At 53.6% G+C, this 24,662-nt stretch overlaps 1 protein-coding gene across 2 annotated transcripts; it reads right to left on the reverse strand.

Moving 5' to 3' along the window:
• Positions 1-1,141: 1,141 nt before the first annotated feature.
• Positions 1,142-24,466, reverse strand: LOC148841558 (transmembrane protein 198-like). Of its 2 annotated transcripts, none has more exons than XM_088913707.1 (5): positions 24,295-24,466; positions 5,759-5,991; positions 3,146-3,721; positions 2,093-2,241; positions 1,142-1,597 (listed from the first exon to the last, which is right to left on the reverse strand). In XM_088913707.1, exons 2-5 carry the CDS (start codon positions 5,913-5,915, stop codon positions 1,448-1,450), a joined length of 1,032 nt encoding a protein of 343 aa, XP_088769833.1. In that variant the 5' UTR covers positions 5,916-5,991; positions 24,295-24,466; the 3' UTR covers positions 1,142-1,447. The 2 variants fall into 2 exon arrangements, with proteins under 2 accessions (XP_088769833.1, XP_088769825.1); XM_088913699.1 differs by having other exon boundaries at positions 2,075-2,241.
• Between the last annotated feature and the right edge of the window lie 196 nt (positions 24,467-24,662).

Raw genomic sequence — 24,662 nt, forward strand, 5'->3', positions numbered from 1 at the left:
GATAAAATACACAAACTTCATTTGAAACAATCTTCTGCTCTCAAACGTGCGACAGTTCTCCTTCATGCAGATTGTGCACCGGCTTCTTGTCTCGGAGGTTCAGGTGAACCTTTTTATTTCAAGGCACTGGTTCTAGTGGCAATGTTACAGGACCCCAGCACTCCCCCCCCCACAGCCCACAGACGACAGCAGGACCCCCACCAGTCCGGTCCAGGCTGGAGCAGATGAGCCCCGTTTCCTTCATCCTCGGCCTGTGCTCATGCTGCCAGCGTCCCAGGCCTGGTCCCCTTTCCTCCCAGGGTGACGGTCCGAGCTGTCCCGGGAGAGCGCCTGAATAAAGCTGGGTTTTATTCTTTCAGGGACACATCTTTCTTCACTCAGGTCAACCTCTCTAACCCGCTGGGGCTGATTCTGTTTCCTGTGAGGCACTGGTCTCCCAGAGCACACCGCCGGCCTGCTGTCACTTTGTCTTTGACCTACAGTGGTGTGCGATTCAATACGGGCCACACCCAGGAAATAGTCCTCAGTTTAGTTAACCTACAGGTGTGATTATTACAGTGTTATGGGGCATGAGGGAGGAAGAGGTGGCAGTCCTCTTGAGGATTCAAGTGTTTTCTGGAGAAGGCAGACGTGCCAAGAAGGCTCTACCCAGCTATATCACCTTCAGCGGTACAATACAGCACAGACTCATTAGACCTCCCACATCTGGGAGGACTGGAGAGCCTCAGCTGTCTTACTGTGGCTTTTACTGGGCTCTACAAGGCTGCAGTGTTACAGGTGTTCTCTGAAAGACGGAGCCCTGCAGTAACGTTTGAACTGAAAGAGCTGCCAGTTTTTAGATCATGGAATCAGCCCTCAAAATCCTGCGTCCGTTTCTTAGGATGAGCAGTCGCACCCGACCTCCTTATGGGCTGAGTGATACCAGACTGAAGGCACCTTGTTTCTCGCCGCTCTCAAAGTGGATCACGCCTTTGACAGTCTGTACTGGAGCTGCGGCTGCAGGGCTCGTTCTGAACCGGGAGCGGGTCCAGTCCAGAGCCGGAGCCAGTGGACAGAAGGCGCTCGGCGTTGCACAACTCGTACCCAGGCTCACCCTCAGCCGGGAGGGAAACAGCAGAGGCAAGGGGCAGCTCATTCCGAGGAGGTTTCAAACCGGCTTTATTCTATATAGTGCCTTTTAAATATGTCGACGTTCATAAAGAGCTGGACACAACAAGGTATATCTGCTCAAGGAGGAGGTACCCACTCAAGTCCAGCAGCTCGCTACACTACCCTCCCCTGCCCCGGCTGGGGCAGCAGTGGGCAGACCAGCTCTCCAGCAGAACCAGTCTGCAAAGCTGCTCAGGCCTCTCACAAGAGGCTCCCAGTCCAGGGGCTGCAGACGTGTCAGGCAGGGAGGGCTGGCTAGGAGGGCATGTGTTTGTTTGGGGGGCAGTGCCGGTCCTTCTCACACCTGCACGACGGGGGTGGTAGCGGTCAGGGGCACTGTGGAGCCGGTGTCGTAGTCGAAGTCCACCAGGGTGTGGTTGATGGTGCCCAGGCTGCTGAGGGAGGTGCCCGTGCCCATCTGGCGGTCCCGCAGGCTCTGGAGATAGCTCTGTGAGAGGGAGAGGGCAGGGTGAGTGCGCGCTTCTCTCCCTGCTGCACTAATCCAGCTCAGTCTGCACCACCCTAAAACAACTCGTGCCCATCAAGAGACAGTCTTCAATTCAGTGAATCAGACTCTTCATCCCGATCTCCTCTGTCACTTCCGCAAAACCTTTCCAACCCGGAGTGCAGGTGGCTGATCCGAGTGTAACAGATATGCCTGGTTCTGCACTGATCGCTAGGGCTCACGGTAGCCCTGCAGGGATCACCTGCTCGTGACCGGAGTAGGGGTCTCCATGGGTGCCACAGGAAATCGAACCCGACCTGACCCGACAGCTGCGTGGCACTCTTTAAATCTGATGCATGGGTCCGGGTCGGCCCGTGGAGGCCTCTAATCCGGGAGCTGGATCGCCACCCCAGGCTGGCGGGAATGCCCCGCGCTCTTCGCCTGCCCGCGCCGCCCGCCCGCGTAACGGTGGTGACTCACACGCACGGAGGGCCTCACCGGCGCCAGCACGTCCCCAGCGTATCGTCTGACGGGCGTGGGCTTGCGGCGGTAGGTGCCCTCCTGTGTCCCGCTCTGCTGCCGCCTCTTGGCCTCTCGCTGCCGGATCTTCATCAGCTGGACTCGCTTCTGCCGCCGGCTGATGATGACTGAGGGCACAGAGGGCACAGGGCACAGCGGTCACCCCCGGCTCACCAGCTCACCCTGGGAGCCACCCCCGGCGTCGAGCCAACGACATTAACAAGGGGACCAATCGTCCATTTTCTGACCGCTTCTCCCGGGACAGGGTCGTAGGGGAGCCGGAGCCTATCCCAGCAAGCAACGGGCACAAGGCGGGGTACACCCTGGACAGGACGCCAGTCCATTGCAGGGGTGACACAGGCACACAATACCCACACCAGGGCCAGTTTTCCCAGAAGACAATTAACTGTGGCAGTAAACCCACAAGGACACGGGAAGAACATACAAACTCCACACAGACAGCACCCCAGGTCTGGAACTGCACCCAGGGCCCCAGCGCTGCACCACCTGCTGCTCTCAGGGGGACCACTGCCATTTTAATTAAGGAGCTGTGTGCTCGTTCGGGGCACAGCAAAAAGACTCAACATCCAGGCAGGTGCAAAGGAGTCCTTGCTTTTCTTTTCAGATGAAAATTAATTTTATCCTTCATCTGCCAGAATCCTGATGAATTAGTACGAACACCTGCAGCTCTTAGCAGTAACAGCGGCAATACTGCTCCTATGCTGAAAGGGGTGCATTGCAGTACTTTCACAAACCCTGATTATAACCAATCCTGGACAAGTCCTAGACTGGACTACAACCACACCAGGGACTGGTTCAGTCCAGAGCAGTTAATTTAGGTTCACACGTCCAGGACCAGTGGCGATCTGGGCCTATGAAATCAGCCCATGAAGCTGAAATGAAGATGAGCCTGGATGGGAGGGATCTGCCCTCCAGTCTCCCCAACTCACTTGAGAGCGCAGGCAGAAGGGGACAAAATAAACAAAAAGCAAAACCAGCAACACAGGCAACAACAACAATAAAACTCATCACCTTCGGTGTGAGAGAATCCCTCGGCCGTCAGCTTCCACTGCACCAGCACTCCCAGCATGCTCAGCGCCGGCCAGACGCCCATGATGACCCAGCTGTACCAGCAGAGGGGGGGTGAGGCCACCAGGCGCACGTGGTCATAGACGTAGACCACCAGCGCCAGCATCTCGATGAAGTAATCCACGCACACCGTCATGATGGCCGCCCCGAACACCGCGGTCGACAGCACGGTGAACAGCTTCTGCCACTGCAGGGTCAGCACGGCGAACAGCATGCCCGCCCCTAGCAGCGCGCCCAGGGGGACCCACACCGTGCCCGGGTTGTAGAACTGGTTGGCAGCCACTAGGGTGGCGAGAGCAACCAGCAGCCCCAGCAGCAGGCCGGTCATGAAGAGGCCCACACTGCGCACCAGCATGGTGACCAGGCCGCACAGCACCCCGATGCCCAGGCCGATGCCCGCGCTGGCCTCCACGCTCAGCTGGGTGTCCAGCACCCTCTCCTTGTGGCACAGAAGGAAGATGATGACGGAGCCGAACATCAGCCCTGACAGGAACATCACAGCCTTGAAGCAGCGGTACCCTGGAGAGAGATTCACGCATCAGACACACCTCTGTGGGCTCACGGGCACGGTCTCTCAGGGGCCTGAGCAATGACCCATCAGCCACACAGTCTCTCAGGGGCCTGACCAATAACACATCAGACACACCCTTACTGCCACATACATAGTCTCTCAAAGGCCTGAGCAATGACCCATCACACACACACACCCAAATACACACACACACACACACACAGTCTCTCCAGAGCCTGAGCAATGACCCATCAGGCACCTTAATACACACACACACACACACACACACACACACACACACACACACACACACACACACACACACACAGTCTCTCAGGGGCCTGAGCAATGACCCATCACACACACACCCCCAGATACACACACATAGTCTCTCCAGAGTCTGAGCAATGACCCATCAGGCACCTAAACACAGATACACACACACAGTCACTCCAGAGCCTGAGCAACGACCCATCAGGAACCAAAACACAGATACACACATTCTCTCAGGGGCCTGAGCAATGACCCATCAGACACCCTCCCCACAGCCACACACACACAAGCTGTATCTCAGGGGCATGAGCAATAATATATCAGGAACACTGCTACATACACAGTCCATCTGGGACCTGAGCAATGAACTGACTGTCCCAAGGTTTGGTGCAATCAAGCCACACCAGTGTCTTGCAAGGGCACCTCAAGAGATCAGAGAGAGAACATTTCTCTCACTGAGCAGTAAACTAACAAAAGTTATTGCAGCTGTGCTATCAGTCCAGAGAAGAGCAACCAGGTGCATTCTGGGACTTCAAGGAATATCCTACTAATGAAAGAACTGAACCTTTTCAGTGTTGAACAGAGAGGACACCGAGAACAGAGGTGGGGTTACTGATCGGAGGTCCAACAAGAGCAGGACTCAGTGATACACAGGGAACACGTGTGAGATTCTGGAGATAGGTGAGCATGTGAGGATACATTTTCTAACAAATCTTGCCTAGACAAACGTAAATATTCAGGTAAAGTTCTATTCCATGCTAAAAGGAAAAGAAAAGAGAATGTTCCAGCTATGAAGCCTTCACACCTCTTTTCTTTTCCTTTCAGCATGGAATTAACCTTCACTTGTTCTTCTGCAGCCTTTGCGGCTGACCCAGCTCCCCACTTGTACTTAAAGATTCCACAATCCTGCCTAGAAGCTGAGGGGGTGCAGTGAGGGATGTTGCTCACAAGGTGGCAGCAGAGACTCTACTCCAGTAACAGAATACCCCCCTTGCAATTCTGGGTGAAAAGCAGCATACGTAAGCTTTCTTACAAACTCACTGCAGTTCTGTTGAAAAATGACCCACGCTCGCAAATGCAGGATCGTATTCAACAGATGTTTTTTCCTCCTGCCCTTAGGGAAGTTCCTGCCTGGGTTATCAACAATCCCGCTGAGCGCAGGTTTGTGAAGTCTGCTTTCCCCCGAGAGCAGCTGGAGACATCAGGTCTCCAAGAGAAGAACTCGGCTCCACAGCGCAAGAGTGTGTTGATTTTACAGGAGTAAAAACTGGTCCTTTTCTCTCTGGTACCCTGCTTCAAGCCCCTGGCCTAATTGACCACTCTGCTCAAGCAAACCAGTCTATGAACCAGAGTGTTAGTACAGTAGGTTTCTGGGCTGCTGCTTGGGATCAACTATAAAGTAAGCAGGCAGACTTTTTAAGTGGGTCTGATAAAGTTAGCTCTGCAGCCCTGTGCCAGCAGTTGTCAGCAATAGTCCTAGACTTGGACTCCTGCCCACATTAACATTATAGACACCAGCACTGGCGATACAGCAGGCTCTGTGAAACCACTGCATTGATCATGAAGAAAGAGGCTATGATGACTTTCTTTAACCTCAGGGATCAAATCAAATTAGCTGCATTACTGAAAATGGGTAATGCATAATAAGCAGGCTATAATCTCCCCTTTCTGCAGACTGGTGCTGAACATGTTTGGTTACGACTTGCGCTCCAGGCCGATTCGAGCATAATCGCACAGGGGCAGACCACACCCGGCAGGGACGCTCGTCTTACCGAAGAAGCAGTAGATGATGCCGAACAGGCAGCACATGGCGCAGATGACAGCGGGGATGACCTCGTATTTTCGGTCTAATTCCAGGTCACAGGCGTCTACTTCCACCACGCCCAGCCCCGCCCTGCCGGGGCCCAGGTGAGAGGGGTCGGAGGTCATCGCTGAGGGGGGCTCAGAGCAGGGGAGGAATGCGCTGGACGGTCAGGAGAAAGCATCCATCGGCGCACGCCTGTGTCTGCAGAGAGAAAGACGAGAGGTTTCCCGTTTCACTCTGCATTGTGACCTCTTCAGTCTGCGCAGTGGGAACCCCCAGTCCGTGCCACACGCTGCCACACTGCAAGCACCCCCTGAAACACAGGACTGCAGCCAGCTGAGCTGATGGGATTTCAAGGGCTGGTGGGCTGGTAGTATCTTTACTGACTGTATAAAATAACTGTATAACAATACTTCACTTCCTCTCCAGGAGTAACACTGCTCCTCAGTCCTACGTGAGACAGTAGCGAAGGGACAGCCTGATGTCAAGTACAGGATGTCCCAGGCTCTGCCCATCACCAGACTGGTCCAGCAGTGCTGGCACAAGGCTCTGTGGGGACCTCCCTTTCACAGACTGGAAAAAAGGTAGGTTTGCAAGGTTTGCGGTTTCTTTTCCCCCTTTATTTTATATGCCAGTCCGAGCTCTCTGCCAACAGCCCTGCTCAGATGGGCACTGGCCATGCCAGGCAGCAGCCCCAGGGCCCTGAACAGCTCCTGGAGAGATCTGGCACAGCCGCAGGCCCCCCCCCCCCACCTTCCCCAGTGGGCTCACAGCTCCCCCGGCGAGGGAGGTGCGACTCCGAGCGACAGGACGTGTGTGCGTGTGTGGTACGTGTGTGCTGAGCCCACCACTGCGGGCGCCAGAGCTGAGAAAATGTCAACGCAAAGACGGACCGTCCACAGTGGAAATCAGCATCTTCTCTTCAAACTAAAATTGCCAAAAACGTGTTATGGTTCTATTTTTCATACCTTGTAAGAATCGTGTGAGTGGAGTTTGGAGCAGTAAAACACTGAATGAGTCTCATCAGGTCCCCAGAACAGTGTGTGTGTGTGTGTGTGTGTGTGTGTGTGTGTTCCAGGTGTGTAGGGGGGTTGCGTTTTGTGTGTTTCACTCCCACAGTCCCCGTCACCTATGAAGATCCCTGCCCAGTTTCTCCAGAAGACTCTCCAGCAGCATGCAGCTCTCGCACCAAGATACAAAATGCCCCGCTGGTCACGCCCAGCAGGGGGCGCAGCTGTGGAGGAGGGCCGGGCTTCACAGACAGAAGACCCGTCAGGGCACCGCCAGCGAGCCAGACACACACCTGCTCAGATAGCGCAGGGGACCGCAGACCAAGCTTTCCATAGTAAACAGCTTTCTAATTCAGTAACCCGTTCTGTCGCTCCGATACGGACCCAGAAGAGATGTAACTGTAGCCCATTTTTGGTTTGCTGCGTTGCTGTGGAAAAGCTTGTTTTTCCAATTCTGGGTCGGAGACAAGAAGCTGTTCCCGCAGCCAGCTCAAGATGATAAAATACTTTCAAGTTATTGCCTTCAAACCTTTCTGAGGGTTTCTTTTAAGAACAGCTGCATGAGCTTCTTGGGTCAATTATCTACCAAGCAGGTTCGATGTTCTGTTTGGCCTCCTCTGGTGTGTAACTGTTCTAATGTCCTTCAAGTCTCTAGTCCTTCACTAGTAGCGCAGCAGGTGAAGAGAGGATCTCTGAGCCCATCGCAGCAGGAGGAGGAGGAGGGTGGCTGAGAAAGCCCGGACTGGACTTCAGCCAGAGAACCGGACTCGCATGTCTCCGCTTCTGAACACCACCACGACCTCTTCAACCCTCACAAGCAGGACCCCGGCTTACCCAAAAGACAGGGATCCCAGTCAGGAAAGCATGTTCACACCCTGATCGGGAGGAATCCAGATTTACAGTCAGTGTACAGTGTGTAAAGACGTAACTGGAGATAGCACAGCTGAAACATGGCGTGTTCAGAACTACTTCTCACCCACGTAATCCTAGATTCATGTTCCCAAAGGGCAAAGACGAACAGAAGCATCCTGCTTTTCCTCCGTTTTGGGAGGGTCAAGTTTAAGGGAAAACGGGGTCTCCCCCTCTTTAAGCTCATTGGAAACAGAGGCAGGGGTGGGAGCGCCCACTTTCTGGAAGGCTCTCCACGCCGGCCCTGATCCGATTCCGCACGCGTTTCAGGCCGGTGGAGAACGAGCCGACCTCGAGCCCTCTCCCACCCCTCCCCGCGAGGGAGAAGGGGGAGGTTTTGCACATGACTTGAGGTGGAAAGAATGAGAGCAGATTGGAAAGTATTCTGCGCTCGCTCTCTCTTTCCCTCTCTCTCTCTCCGAGGAGCCCTCTGCCACTTGTGTCTCACCCCTCTCTCCTTCGACAAAAAAAAAAAAGCCTGGTTTGCTCAGCCCTGGGACCTGAAAATTGAGTCATTTGTTTAAAACGGGGAAATGAAACACTCATCTGAAGGCAAGACGATAAAAGCACACAGTAGGATCCAAAGCATGAGTGTGTCAGCAATCTGCTGAAAGGAGTCATTACACAGAGAGGCACTTAGGCAGAAATTATACACAAGCCTGATATTATTTACTCTCCAGTACGTGGGACGGTATCCCTGAGCAATCGCTGCTCAGAAAAGGAGGAGCACAGTGTTCAGTGTGCATGATGTGCTCGGAACACAAAGTTATGGCCATGTGTTTTTCATAATTTACAATGCTACAGCGATGCCAAACATTGTGACCATAGATGTGCTGGATACAGGCTAGCAGAGCTGCATATTGATTTAAGTTTTCCACTCGTCAGCTGGATGTGCACAGCATTCTCTCTCCCTTCCCTGGATCTCTTTATCCCGTGTATCCCGTACGAGGGCCTGGATCCAACAGGCGCTGTGGAAGGGACAAGCCAATCGGAGACTCCTGGAGTGCTACTTGGCGGACGTGGCTGCAGAGTGCTAATGAACGGAGTGCACTCGAACCGAACCCCCCCACCTTCTCCTCGGACACAATGGCCGGCTGTGCTGGCGGCAGGGGTCTGTGAAGCCGCGGGAGAATGGAGCCTTTATGGACCGCACAAAGGCTCTGCAGACAGGCCGCGACCTCCTGTTGGCACAAGTGCAGTGTGTGCTGGGTAAACGGGGCCACGCCGTGTCGCGCTGAGGGGGTGGTGGGAGGAGTGGTCAGAGAGCTGATGCGGGCACCTCTGCCATTGCAGCGAGAGGGGGGTGGGGGCTGCTTCACAGATTGGGGACCAGCTCGTCCCAAGTGGGACGCTCTGAAAGGAATGCCCTGCTCAGTAAGAGCTCCCCCTACAGCTGGACGTACCCCAGTTTTAAACCCCCTCGACAGCCGACGCCCCGAGAGGGTCGGTCCAGAAACAGCCGTCCCTGTCTGAACATCTCCCTCCTGCCTGGAGGCAACGTTGCCTGTGCTCCCCTGCCAAGTCTGGAGCGCGTCTGAGAAGATCACGCAGAAGCTGAACAGGAGGAGCGGACCCACACAACGAAGACAATGAGAAACACCGTTCAAGGGCTACAGCCTGAGGAGCTGCACTCCAGGCCCGACTGGTCAGCCCTGCAGAGGCCAAAACACACGGTCTGTCCTCTGAGGGAAAACAGAACAGCACCTCACACACCTGGCTTGCCAACCTCTAGGACCAGAGACTCAAACAGTGGTGACAGAACGTTTGAGACGCCTTTGGAATCATCTAGTTTGGGCAGGTCTTGAATGCACGGTTTGCTTCAGGTTATGCAGCAATACAGTCATTTCCAAAGGCTTCACAACCCTTTTCTCTCACACCTGTACATAAACCAAGCGTAAGGACACGCAGCCGAGCAGTTTGAACGGGACAGGCCGGAGGAACTCGGTCTCTTCAGTCTTTGCTCAAACGGCACAGGTAGAGATTGGAGGCTCTGAAAGTCAATAAGCAAGCTAGAGCCTGCCTGTTATTTCAAAAATGTTTCATCACCAAGCAGAAAGCGAGGACACAGAGCAGATCGTGACTTTGGGACCCTCACTGATCCTAGGAAGACAAAAGACGTGTCTCACCAGAACTACTCACGAGCGGAGTTAAATGCCAGGATTCTTAGCGGACTCTTTCCACCAAAGGAAAAATTGCAAGTTTCATAAAGAACAAATGGAGCAAAAAAAACAGTGGAAACACTTGCTCCTGAAGACAGAGAGGGGGAGACCCTGTCCTGGGCTGCGGCTGCTCGTTTGGGCGTGTTTAATTAAGGGAGATTCCAAAGGCGAATGGTGGGAGAGGCCGAGACAGCTGGACTCTAAGTTTACCCCCCAGCTGCTAACGGGCTCTCTCACGCCAAGGGGCGCCAACGACTGGCACTGTGCCCACAAGCTTCAGGGTAACCAGATATGCCGTGCTGAGGCTTCCTTTTCTTGTTCGGTCATGCTGGTACCCCGCTGAACACCCACCAAGTGGCCCCCGTTAAGGGCCCAGCAGCAGGCAGGGAAAGTCATGTCAGGACACGGCTCAGCTGTCCGGCATCTCACCTGCCTGCGCCTCCATTCACACCGTCTCCCACCCCCCACCTCCCGCGATCACGTCCCCATCTCACAGACACCCGGGAGCAGAGAGGGAGATCGGCACGTTTCTACCCTGCTGCAGAACGCATCCTTAACAGCAAAATGCAATGCATGTCTGCACTAGGCTCTTTTTGCATGCTCTGCCATGTTTTTTTTTATCCACTACCACATATTTATTGTTCTCCACAACACGTTTATTGCTCTGGTTGATTTATTTATTATGTTTGTAATGCACTCTCTACATTGTGTGGTGTTGTCTGCTGTACTGTGTGTGTCACGAGAGATCAGCTCCAATAAGAATTCCAATGTACATGTGCATATGGCAGTAAACTCCTCTGCTCTACTATGTGGGTACTGACCTCTGCTCTAGACAGGATGCTCTGCTTGGGAATAAGCTCCCCTGCACTCTGGCTCATTTTCTGGCAGATTTTGAAGGACCTTTGCACTCATGTTTGAATCAATCCGTGTATCTTTCTGACAGACGTTCTATAATAATAATAACTGCTTACACCTATATAGCACTTTTCTGGACACTCCACTCAAAGCGCTTTACAGGTAAGAGGGACTCCACCCCCACCAGTGTGCAGCCCCACCTGGATGATGCGACAGCAGTCAGAGTGCTCCAGTACCTCCCCACACACCAGCTCTCAGTGGTGAGGAGAACAGAGCAATGAAGCCAGTTCATAGATGGGGGTTATTAGGAGGTTCTAGCCAGGTCTCTGTTAAAAACATTCGCTAATTAATTCTCCAGCCAGACTACAGACACAAAAGCAACAGACTGACTTCCACCCGCCGCAGGGAGAGACCCGCCGTCCTCCGATCTCTCAGAGCAGCCTCGAGCGCCATTGGGCACCCCTGTGACCTCTGCCCCCTCTAAACAGGAAACTGGGCTGCAGGAGGGAGGAAGTGACATCAGCTGCAGGTCACGGTTTCCTCTGATCTCCTAGACTGGAAGCAGAGCAGGAAGAGCGCATCGCGATACAGGGGTCGTTCCAGCCTCCCTGTCGGAGCGATGAGCTCCACCGAGCACGCAAGGACATCAAGGCTGCAAAACAGGATTGACAACGGGAAACGGATATTTGGACCTCAACCAGGCTGCTAACATAACCTGGAAAAGTCCATTAACAATCCTTGCGATGAAAGACAGAGGATAACAGGGCGGCAAATGGCTAATCATAGAGAGCTTGTAAATTCACGGACAGTTAAGAAAACTGCGGATGAATTAAGAACGAGCCGATGCTGCACTGTGAAGGAGACACTCCTCTGGTATCCGAAGCCTTTTGTTTTAATATTCACACCCTTTTACACCCGGAAAAGGAGATTCCCTGGTATCTAGCTCTCCGCATTGCATCAGTCCAGCTGTGTGAAAGAACAGGACCAAGATCTCTCCTGGCTTGCAAACTAACATGCTGCTGCTGAGATTTTTCTGGGAGGAAGATTCCTTTAAAAAGGTGGCCTTTTCAATCCCGACCCCCAGCTTGAGCAAAAGTCCAATATACAAAAACACACTACTTCCTATAGGAGCCATATTGAAAACCGCAGCTGCAGGCCAACACTACCAGCCATGTGTGAGCAGACGCTCCGCCTGGGGGAGGGGGGACCCCAGATCGAAGGCTGCTGTACGCCATTACAGAACGGGGCTCTGCAAACACACACATCCCGCAGTCAGCGTGAGCAAAGACCCCACAAGCTCTGGAACATGGAGAATGGACACCTGGACCTCCACCGAGACACAGCGCTTACAGCAGTTAACGCCTTTCTGCTTTGTGGGGCAAGAAAGTTTAGATTTTAAGATTAGATAAGATCACTTTATTGGCAATATACAATTTCTTGCATTAAAAATTTGTCTTTTCACATACCCCAGCTTGCTCTCCATGAGACACACAGACTGGGAGAGAAGCTTGGGGTCAGAGCACAGGGTCAGCCATTTATACAGCGCCCCTGGAGCAGTTGGGGTTAAGGGTCTTGCTCAGGGGCCCAACGGAGTAGGATTCCTCTGCCGGCTGGGGGATTTTAGAAGTATTATATAAACAGAACGTTATAAAAAAAATGTTTCGAAACCCCTACTAGGAAGTGGCGCAGCCCGGTAAGCACGGTCTGGTCGGACGAATGAAAACAAACCAGCGCACTAAACCACCAGACAAACGCCCTTCGTCCCATCAAGCCCCGAGAGCTGGGGTCCACGTGGGGGTCGCAGATGTCGAGGGAGGGAGAGTGAGACAAAATTTCAAGCGCGGCAGGGCCCTGGCACCAATCCTCAAAACACCCCACACCTCCCAGTACACCGCCGGGGACCACCAGGGCCTCCAGCGCCAGACTCAGGCCTCGCTTGGCTATAGCCTGAGGAGCTGCACTCCAGGCCCGACTGGTCAGCCCTGCAGAGGCCAAAACACACGATCTGTCCTCTGAGGGAAAACAGAACAGCACCTCACACACCTGGCTTGCCGACCTCTAGGACCAGAGACTCATACAGTGGTGACAGAACGTTTGAGACGCCTTTGGAATCATCTAGTTTGGGCAGGTCTTGAATGCACGGTTTGCTTCAGGTTATGCAGCAATACAGTCATTTCCAAAGGCTTCACAACCCTTTTCTCTCACACCTGTACATAAACCAAGCGTAAGGACACGCGGCCGAGCAGTCTGAACGGGACAGGCCGGAGGAACTCGGTCTCTTCAGTCTTTGCTCAAACGGCACAGGAAGAGATTGGAGCCTCTGAAAGTCAATAAGCAAGCTAGAGCCTGCCTGTTATTTCAAAAATGTTTCGTCACCAAGCAGAAAGCGAGGGCACAGAGGAGATCATGACTTCGGGACCCTCACTGATCCTAGGAAGACAAAAGACATGTGTCTCACCAGAACTACTCACGAGCGGAGTTAAATGCCAGGATTCTTAGCGGACTCTTTCCACCAAAGGCCCTCAGCCCCACCCCACCCCTTCAGGAAGGGCTGCTCCTTACTCAACCACGTTCGGCTTCATTACTGAGGCGTCTGAGCCTTGTTTTACAGCTGAACACTGAACACACTGCTCTCTGTGTTCAGGCCTTGGTTTCAGCAATACCCTGCTGTGGGCTTAAAGGTGACAAGTTGGGAGTACAGAAAACGGCTGTAATAAACCTGTTTCCAACAATCTCTCTAAGCACCTCTTAGCAGACGACTGAATAATGGCGTATAATCAGAGGACATAAATGTTACCGTAGCAGCTCCAGGAAACAATATGGACTTCCTTAAAGAGGGTAACGTGTCCAGTTCACAGTCCAGGTTAGTGGTCATTTCTCATGTCTCATCCAGACCAACAGCTCAGTTAGCTGGAGTGATTAAGAGATCAGATGAAACGAAGGCCAGAGGATGCAGGCTGTCCTCAGGCCTCAGGGCTGGGATTGCAGAAGCAGTGTTTTAACACCTCCTCTGAAGCACAGCTGACCTGCCAAAAACTCCGCACAGGGGCACAAAGGACTGCTCTGACAGAGTCACGCCCCGACCGTGCGCCCCGACCGTGCGCCCCGACCGTGCGCCCCGTCAGGGATGAAACCAGCCTCCAGCTCATCACTGAAGCTGTGTCCCGGGGTCACGCAGTGCTCCTGCCCTTCCTCGTCCAGCGAGACTGGGCAAGCCAGTGGCCCTCGCCCCAGCCCACCCCAGCCCCTTTTCCCCAGAGTCAGCCGACAAAGCGGTCAGCATGCCGGCACCAGCGCGCACACACACCTGCTGCAGGCAGCCCTCCGGGCCGGAACAGCAGCATTACCACCAGATTCCTCGATAGCTTCTATCCTCAAGCAGTGCGACTGGCGAACACATTTAGCCATCCCCCTCGGACCACACCTACACCATCGACCTCATTATGATTTCTGATTTACTGCACATCTCCAGTCATTGTTTACACGTCTGCATTGTTGACACTCAAACTGTTTACTTGTACATTGTCTACTGTTTGTGTGTATGTTGTCTTGATGCACTGTCTGCACTTTGTGTTTTTACACGTGTTTTAACAATCGAGAGACTTTCTGTAAGTAAGAATTCTACTGTACCAGTACATGTACCAGTTACATATGGCAATAAAGTTCAAGTTCAGAGGGTGAGGGCCCACAGGGACGGGTGCCAGGCTCTCCCCATGGGTCTCACCCTGCACAGGCCTCTGTTCTGGCTGCAGGCCAGAGGTCAGAGCTTACACGCCCAAGCCTGGGCCATTTCCCTAGAGGACCGCGACAAGGAGTCGCCTGGAAGTGGCACACCAGGCCGAGCTGCGCTGGGAAAGCAGTGGGCTCAGAGCTGACTAGGGTTTCCCCAACTGGATGCCATATCTCCTTGTGTTACTTGTGTCACAAGCTGTCAATCGTATTGTAAATTGCAATTGTATAGTTTATCGTATCCTAATCTTAACCTAATCCCTGTAAACTTCTGTCCTTCTACTCTTCTATCCCTCTTAACCAGCTCGCGGATGAAGCATTGATGTGGTGGGGTGCTTGGTCTTCCCCATTTTGCAGCTGGCTGGAGCTCAGCTGCTGATTTGCCATCTTCTTCCAAAACTGAACGGGTGTTTAGAAAGGAGCTGGCAACATAGAGTTAAACCACCACAGGAAAATCCACGACCGAATCAAACTTTCCCTAACAGAGCTGGTATCGATTCTATGTCTACAACAATCATCTACGTGCATTTACTTGCCCAGCCTAAATAATGGATGATCCTCTATGAAGCAGCAGGCTTTCCGTCTCCTAGCTGCTGGAGCCCATTCACACCAAGGCCAAGTCTGCCCTGGGCATGGGTATGGGCACCGTCTCCAAGACCGCAGTCTGCCCTGGGCACGGGTATGGGCACTGTCTCCAAGACCGCAGTCTGCCCTGGGCACGGGTATGGGCACCGTCTCCAAGACTGCAGTCCCCCCTGGGCACGGGTATGGGCACTGTCTCCAAGACCGCAGTCCCCCCTGGGCATGGGTATGGGTACCGTCTCCAAGACCGCAGTCCGCCCTGGGCACGGGTATGGGCACTGTCTCCAAGACCGCAGTCCGCCCTGGGCACGGGTATGGGCACTGCCTGGGCACGGGTATGGGCACCGTCTCCAAGACCGCAGTCCTCCCTGGGCACGGGTATGGGCACCGTCTCCAAGACCGCAGTCTGCCCTGGGCACGAATATGGGCACTGTCTCCAAGTCTGCAGTCTGGCCTGGGCACCGTCTCCAAGTCCGCGGTCTGCCCTGGGCACGGTTATGGGCACTGTCTCCAAGTCCGCGGTCTGCCCTGGGCACGGGTATGGGCACTGTCTCCAAGACCGCAGTCCTCCCTGGGCACGGGTATGGGCACCGTCTCCAAGACCGCAGTCTGCCCTGGGCATGGGTATGGGTACCGTCTCCAAGACCGCAGTCTGCCCTGGGCACGAATATGGGCACTGTCTCCAAGTCCGCGGTCTGCCCTGGGCACGGGTATGGGCACTGTCTCCAAGACCGCAGTCTGCCCTGGGCACTGGAGTGGGCACTATCTCCAAGACTGCAGTCTGCCCTGGGCACTGGAGTGGGCACTATCTCCAAGTCTGCAGTCTGCCCTGGGCACCGTCTCCAAGTCCGCGGTCTGCCCTGGGCACGGACCGGACACGAGAGGGAGCTTCAGAGGGAGTGGCACGGCTAGCTCACGCTCACCCCTGTCTCCATCTCTGTGGGACCACACAGGAGAGGGCACTGCGAAACCTTAACGAGGGACAGCGCATCTCCAGACCCTGTAAGAGATACCCTGGGGTTTGCTGCCTGAAGTGGAAGAAGCAGTCGAAAGGTCTTTTTAGTGATCTTCTGCTCATCCTACTCACAGCTCCTCCCCAGTCGCGCGCCTGGCCGCCACATGATCTCATTCCCTCCTAGCACACGGGACAACACCCCTCTGTCCGCTCCTCCCCAGGATGGGGGCCCAGCTCACGCCTCCAGCCCCATGTGGATCGGTTCTCTGGGTCTGGGACCTCTAATGGGGCTTTAACCTCGGAATCCTGTTCCCAGAGCTAAAACTCCGGTCTGCCTCGCCGCTGCCTGAACTTGCCAAGTCAGATCCCGCCCAAACAGCTGCACTGCGGAGTGGGACACCCCGACAGCCTGCATCCCGTTTTCCACACCGGAACAGAAGATTTTAATTCATACATTTCGGGATGACTTCCAATTATGATTCCCTGTATTCCTGAAGCACTTTCCAGCTCAAAGGATCCCGAAGCATTTCAGGTGTCATGAGGGGGACCCACCTTACTCCCCCACTGGGTGACTCACGGCAGGACAGGGGAGCAGCTGGATTATGGGGGACATTTAGAGAGGAGGGCAGCACGGTGGTGCAGTGGCCAGCTCGGGCCCTGGGTTCGTTCCTGGAACTGGGATGCCCACCTGCGTGGAGTCTGTATGCTCATGGGCTTTCTCCCACAGTCCTGTGACATGCTGGGAAGTTCACTGGATTCTTGGAAAATTAGAGCTGTGCTGGTACTGGAGCAGTTGAGAAATTGTACAGATTTAGAGAAACCAGAATGTACAAGACCAGAGTGGAACCTGACACCCTTACTCACTCACACAGGGCCACGGGACTTTTAACACACCCAGGACCTGGCTGCTGAATCAGCACTGCCCGGATGAAACGGTCTCTTTTACAGCACAGTGTCTCGGGTCACTGTACTGGGACGCCGATTGGGATGTCCTGGACCAGAAGGGAAGAGCGCCCCCTACTGTTCCACCGGCCCCCTCCCAGCACGAACCTGGTCCTCCTCGCAGGTCCCCCAGCCCAGCCCTGCTCCGCTCCCGAGATCAGGCTGCAGGGCGGCGACAGTGCCACTGCTGGACCAGAGGGCTCGCAGAACTGAGGAAACCTGTACGCAAGTGAACCTGAAACTGCTCAGAGCTCGGGACAGTTTTGGTCAGGTCAGGTACAAAGAGCGTATTTGATAAACATGCAGCTCGCAAAAACCAGCCCCAGAGGGCATGCTGAGGTTGTGAGAGACCACTGAAGGACGGGGTTTTATCTTTATATATATAGCATAAATGTAATCGGAGCATTACTAACAGGCCTTTATATATAAATATCTGTAACCTAACTGTTAACTAGAAGCACTGATGGCCTTAAAGTTGCTTACGCTTAACTTTTCTTTGCTCTTGTCAAAAAGCACATCTTTGTAATCCTGATAAAAATAATATGTAGACTGCTGTGACACGTTATGAGTGTCTGACAGGGGGAGAAAGGGGGCAGAAGGATGAGGAAGTAGCCACTGTCCTGCGGGTTTCGCTAGACTTGCTTGTACCTGGCAGGAAAGGGAACCTGGACACGGGGACAGAGTCAGAGAAACTTCTCCTTTCAGGCCGACACACCGCGCTGGAACGCCAGCTGAAATAAAGGCCTGGTGACTGCGTCACCTCCTCAGCCTGGTCCCTAATTCTTCCCCAGTCTGCTGACGAGGGCTGACCTCACTCCTGCGCCTCCGCCCTGTTCGCAAGAGGACGGCTGAGGGAAACCGGTGAGTATCAGAGGAGGTTTTCTGAGCCTCTGCTTCTCTCTCTCCTACACCACAGGGCCACTCCCCTCCTCCTGAGAGCCCTTTCAGCCATCACAATGGCTCCTTTCTCAGCTCCAGATCCTACAAGCTACTTACACCCCCTCCCTTGGACACGTAGCGAGACCGCCGCTGTGGCACAGAGCTGGGCTTTTCCAGTCACATGCCGACAGCATGCCAGCGCCCCCCCCCTGCCCGCCCAGAGAGCCACCGTCTTCAGGACCAAGGCCATCGCCACCACGACCCACATGCATGGGCCCAAGAGCGCCCTCCCACTGAACCAGTACTTAAGCCACTGAGAGGGTCCTTCTGAAATACCCTCTATCGATTAGCAACAAGTACAGACGCTCAACAAAACCGGCAATTTCCTTTGGAAAGTTTTTGACAGGCTGGTAGCCGAAGGCACTGCTTCGCACGACCACACAGACAGTGGAAATCGCGGATAAGCACGGAAAAATGTCACAGGAAAGAACCGGATCAGCTACCAGTGACAATGACAGCACCAGGAAAAGAGCTCTCCCGGGCTGGCTCCAGGGACACACAGCCGATGCCGCACGTGTTCGGCCGGAGCCTGGAGAATTAGATCCGATCGCTGCCGAACCTGCCCACTTAAGACCCCAGAGGGTTGAGCCCGTTAAGGAGGGCTTAGCGGGGTATTAGCGGTAATCCCAGTCACTCGGCGGCGACTTGACAGACCAGACTGGAGCGCAAGGAAGCGAGAGTCTGAAAGGGAATCTGGATTCCAGGACCGGGGAGGAGCCGATCAGAGCCACTGCGCCCCCCCCCTCCTGGGTGTTGCTGCAGCACCGGTCTGTCTCCACAGGCGGCACCTGCACCCCCACTCCGGGCGCTCGAAGGCCCACACGCCGACAGCTGTGTGCCGATTTTGTCCAGCGGGTGTTTCAGCAGGAGTCGCGTTCGACATGTGAAGATTCCCTGAATCCCAGGGAAGTCGAGCCTCAGGTCCCCAGTGTCTGCTGTCAGTTCTGCAGAGCTCTCAGTCCATTACCCTCACCTGAAGCCATAACTTCATCTTTCCATCTGGTTTGTTGCTATTTGTGCACTAGTGCAGCAGCAGATTATTAGATCCTACAAACCACTTAACCACGTTAAATTCCTGAATCTTTTTAGGAGTTAATGAAGATTGAAGGGGGCCTAATGAGCTCAGGTAAGGATTGAATTTAACCAGCACAGTCCGGTCGATCAGGACTGGGCAGCCCCGTGCTGTGGGATGAGAGTGTCCTGGTGACAGATAATTCTCCAGATCTCACTTCTCCTTTCTGATCGCGTTCCTGTGGCTCTACAGCTGACATCTTTTCTCCTTGCTTCCTCTCTGCAGGCTGTCACTTCCTGTCTAGCATGCTGCCCCAAAAAACCAGTGAGGGATCAACAGGGATCCAACCATCTTGGATCCCGAGCCCCACCCCTCTGTATTCCCTCTCGCGGGAGAGGAGAGCACAGTCGCAGGGCTCGGCCCACACCGCCATGCTGTGCCACCATGGAGGATGGAGCCCAGGTGTCACACAGAGTGAAACCCAGCGCTACTCTGCGCAGCGTGACGGACCGGAGGCCGGCTGCGGAGATCTGCGGGCGATGGGAGTCACAGGCGTCGCCAGATCGGTGCTCAGTGACTGAGCCACCTGGTGAGAGGAGGGAGGAGGTCTTCACACAACTTTAATCTCAAGGCCAGCTCTCAAAGAGGTCATTTCTCACTCAAGACATTAGTCTTACAACGCATAACACAGGTAAATCAATCCACTATGTCTCCCCTCCTATCGATTATTTATAACTCATCCTGCTTAGCCCTAATCCAAATATTGCCCTGGCACATCTGAGGTCCTAACATGTCTACGGAAAGAGCAAACAACTGAGCTCAGCTAGAGAGAAAGCAGGGCTGCATATTCCCCCATTTCAAACAGCGGCTAAAATGCAGGTGTTCTCACAAATAAAAAGCCAATCTGCAAGCAAAACTCGAGAGCAGATATCACTGACTGGACCCCATGATTCTCCCACATGGGGGGACATTAGATTTTGAAACGCAAGCCTCCCAGCTATTCCTCGTTAAGAACTCCTTTTCCAGCACGCCTGTATGTTTTGAGCAAAGGTGCGATTACTGTTCGTTAAGACCGAAGTTAAAACCGGTATGAAGCTCCAGCTCAGAGGAACGCCAAGCCTGCCTGCTCTTCATTTCTGAGAAAACCGAAAAGGCGCCTTCAGAGAACAACAGGAGGACGAGGGCCCCAGACTTTCCCAGGAACAGCACTGTGTAGCCATCTGGTCAGAGCAGACCAGGGTAACTTGAGACGCCTTGTAATGTTGGAACCAAGGGATAAGCTATCATTACACCTCTACAGCAAGCACTCCCACCCAGATGTCCTGAGCAAACCGAGAATTTTGCCGATTTGATCATCTCTATGGCCTGAAAATGGCTGGAAAAAAAAAAACTAAAAATAGGAGGAAATATGGGAACCATTACTGAAGGGTATAATAACTCATGTAAAAGAGATCAGAGATGGCTGTTCAACCAGCACAACGTGTTCACGATTTCTGAGCTCTGCACATGCTAGCAGCAGGCTGGAAACCCTCCCCACCCCCTTGTCCTCCCAGCGGCAGAGTGAGCTGTGCACACAGCAGCCTGCACAGAGGCACAGGGGGCTCTCCGGTTCAAACCCCGCTGCACCGCAGCAGCTGGGCATCTGTGTGAAAAAGAATCCTTTCAGCCTGCTGCTCGAGCTCATTGTGACAGATGTCAGCGGTAAGTACAGTGCGATACTGTAAGACAGGACATCTTCACAACAAATGAAAGATGGACAACGCGCATGTGCACAGTGTTATTCCTTGTGTATGCATTGCCAGTGTGTATATATACTGTATGTATGCAGTGACAGTGTATATATACAGTATTTGTGTGTGTGCAGTGACAGTGTATATATACAGTATTTGTGTGTGTGCAGTGACAATGCATATACAGTATATACGTGTGTGCAGTGACAGTGTATATTCCAAAGTCTGCACACCCTTATTGAAATTTCAGCTTTTGTTGATGTAAAGACAAATCACGTCAGACCTTTTATCACCTTTAATAAGATCGTATAACCATTAATATTTAAATGAAAAACAAATGGATCATTTTTAGGAAAAATAAAAAACCTTGTATATACTATAGGTGTGTCTGTGAGTGTGTGTGCTGTAGCAGTGTATATATATGTGTGTCTGTGAGTGTGTGTGCTGTAGCAGTGTATATATATGTGTGTCTGTGAGTGTGTGTGCTGTAGCAGTGTATATATATGTGTGTCTGTGAGTGTGTGTGCTGTAGCAGTGTATATATATGTGTGTCTGTGAGTGTGTGTGCTGTAGCAGTGTATATATGTGTGTCTGTGAGTGTGTGTGCTGCAGCTGTGTGTCTGTGAGTGTGTGTGCTGCAGCTGTGTGTCTGTGAGTGTGTGTGCTGTAGCAGTGCTCATGAACAGATATACGCGAGGGTGTGTCGTGTCAGTGTCGGTGTATGTGCGTGCTCCATCTGCAACAGGAGAGCGGTTTTGCCCTTTTAGCTTCTGCAAGCTGCCGTCTATCTGTCTTCTAATCCGCACTTGGCAATACTGCCACCAAGTTCACTGCGACCCTGCTCGGCAGGACTGCGGCCCAGCGCCAAGCGCCAGTCACCGCTCGAACGGGCCGCGGGCTCCGGAAGCCGAGCAGGGACCCGGCCTGGCAGGACCTCCTGCCAGCACAGCACAGCGAGGTCAGCATGGCGCGAGGCGGGACTGTGGCACATGCTGCGGTGTCGACACCCCCCCTCCGGTGCAGCCTGGCGCTTCACCCCGGCACCAGTCAGCCCCGCGGCATCGGCAGAGCACCTGGAAGAGCCGGCCCAGCCACGGATCTGAGGCTTCCTGCTCGATCAACAGCCAGGCATGATCGAGGCATCGCCGAGCTTCTGGCAACCGAATGAGCCAGACAGGCCAGACAGCATCCAGACCTTACAGGACGTCTAACAGGGTGATCAAGACACCGCAAAGTGTCCAGCAAGAGCTGGAGCTGCCTGTCCACAGCAGATGAGGAATGTCTGCGGATGCGACCACAGGGACAGACACCCCACTGCAAGGCGCTGCGACAGGAGGCGTGGCGCGACGCTGTCTCAGAACCCCGCTCGCCACTTTCCGTCATGCCAGGCGAGATGCCAGCAGCTACAACACCCTGCAACTCACGACTGGCAGCCCCACTGAAGCTCAGCGGGTGTGAGCCTGGTCAGTACCTGGATGGGAGACCTCCTGGGAAAGCTAAAGCTGCTGCTGGAAGAGGTGTTAGTGGGGCCAGCAGGGGGCGCTCACCCTGTGTGGGTCCTAATGTCCCAGTATAGTGACGGGGACAGTATACTGTAAAAAGGCGCCGTCGTTCAGATGAGATGTAAAACCGAGGTCCTGACTCTCTGTGGTCATTAAAAATCCCAGGGCGTTTCTCGAAAAGAGTAGGGGTGTAACCCCGGCATCCTGGTCAAATTTCCCATTGGCCCTTACCAATCATGGCCGCCTAATAATCCCCATCTATGAACTGGCTTCATCACTCTGCTCTCCTCCCCACTGAGAGCTGTGTGTGGGAGAGTACTGGAGCACTATGGCCACTGTTGCATCATCCAGGTGATGGAGGGGAGTCCTTGTTATTTATAAAGCGATTTGAAAGAAGTGTAAACATCATTTCTGTTATTTATTAGATGGTAGGACTCCATCCATGCGATTTGCACCCGGGACCACTGCCATTACGCTGCATGAGTTATAGGATGTGGGTGACTAGGGGCTAAACCCACTTGAGGAAGCGTTTATTTACGAGGATCACCGTCACGGACAACAGCCTCAGCGCTCTGAGAAAACCTCGGTCCTTCATTTAGCTGAAACCTGCTCTTTCGACACCACTTGTCTCCCGGTTCTCTCTGGGAGTGTATTCGGCGCTGAGCACGACCGGCGAACGGACCCCAGACCAGACGGGCACCACGGACCGGGCAGAGTTTAAGGAAAGATACTCATCAAAGAAAACAAAACGTGTTGATCTGAGTGATGGGCACCAGCTGCAGTCACTGTTAATTCTAATCTCACACCTGCGTGGAAAAACTATTTTCATTAACACTTTCGCAGCTGATAAAGACTGAACCGGCTCTTTCCAGCTTCGCCACCAGGTGCTAATTCCCCAGGACAGGGCGCTGGAGTGCGAATGCTCTTTGCTCTTCGTTTTTTAAGGACCCGCCAGGAAACACCACCCCCCGAGTGGATCTACAGGGGTGATGGGTGGAAGGGTCGCTGGAGGTCACAGCAGCCCCCGACTGGCTCCGCGTCCTTCAGCGATCTTCACCGAGGGCCGATGTCCGCGTGCCAGTCGGCCCTCCGGCTGCAAAGGATCGTGGGAGGCGGGGACTGGCTGCCCCGTTGTCGCAGCCGATACCCCGGCTTCTCTCGGAGAAGCCCTCGGTTCGATCAGCCCCCCGCACCCACATGAGCCAGAGAGCCCCCCGTTTTCCAGCCAGGTTCTGAGCTGCCCAGCATCTGTGAGGCAACAGGCACCCCCTGATGGGGACCAGGGCCCTAACCACGCTGCGCCAGTGTGGGGTGCACATATCCGGGGGCACCCCCATCATGGAGGGAGGAGACAGGGATTGGGGGCACCGAGAGGAAGAGGGGTGCTCTCCTGACCGATTCTTTCAGATCGCTGATTTTTAAGAGCTGTCGGCCTTTTTACATTTCCGAATTCATTGCAGAATAGCTCGTACGCCTCTCACGGTTTGTATCAACTTGTTTAAATGCACACAATCGAGTGAATCAAATCACTAAAAGAAGTCAGAAAAGGGGGGCGTCAGTCTTGATTAATGGCCCTGTGGACGCAGCCCTGGAGTGTTGCGGATCCCTGAACCGCAGTTCAGCTGCAGACAAGGGGGGGGGCATACATTTGAAAGAGAGCTATTCACCGGATTAGGGATTTGAAATAGGTAAAATGAAGACGTCAGGCGACAGTCCCGTTCCGGCCAGATTGGGGAGGTGTAGCAGTGACAAGCCAGTGATCGTGACTCTTCATGTGTAAATTAAGGGGAATGATGGGATCAGTTCATTAATTCGGGATTACTGCGACCGTGGGCACACAACGGCACGGGCGGGAGTTCAAACACTGAGCATCGTGTTCAAGCACTTTTCACAACAGCAGCAACTCTCTCGCGTAGCGACTTTTCTGCAGCAGCTCTTGGACTTGGACAGCACTGCGAGCGACAACTCTTCGCTTAACAACTTGTGTTGCCGTTTAAACCTACAAGCGCGGTATATCTTTTTACCTCTGGACGTAGTTAGCTAATATAGATCGATAAGCCCTTAAGAGCGCTCATTGCTGTTAAACATGAAATCTTTCGAGTCGGGAAAGGGATCGTCCTTGATGTGTATTTTAAAAAAAAAAACAGACATGAAAGTGCATAAAGACATTTTTTAAATACCTCTTAATGATACCTGCAAATCCAGTCCCGCGAACGGGGCAAACCCGAAGACTTTTCAGTTGAATCTCCGAAGTGTCTCGGCAATTTTCTCTCTCGGGAACCGATTTCGTTTCCTTCGCCGTCCCGTTTCTCTCTGAGCAAGGCGAGTCTGCGACTTCACTCCCCTCTCCCTCTCTCTCTTTCTTTCTCTCCAACTTCGGCGGACGACAAAACGACAGAGAGAGGGCTCTCCGACGGCCAAATATTTATTTGAAAATCGCTGCGCGTTCGCTATTTATTCAAAAAAAAAACTCTTCTCGGCAGGCCGTTGCTGGTTTTTAAAAAAAAACGCAAGAGGCCAAATGGTTCTCGGGTCGTTTTCCTCTCCG

This window comes from Atractosteus spatula, chromosome 1 (assembly GCF_055471065.1).
Source record: "Atractosteus spatula isolate fAtrSpa1 chromosome 1, fAtrSpa1.hap1, whole genome shotgun sequence".
NCBI lineage: Eukaryota > Metazoa > Chordata > Actinopteri > Semionotiformes > Lepisosteidae > Atractosteus > Atractosteus spatula.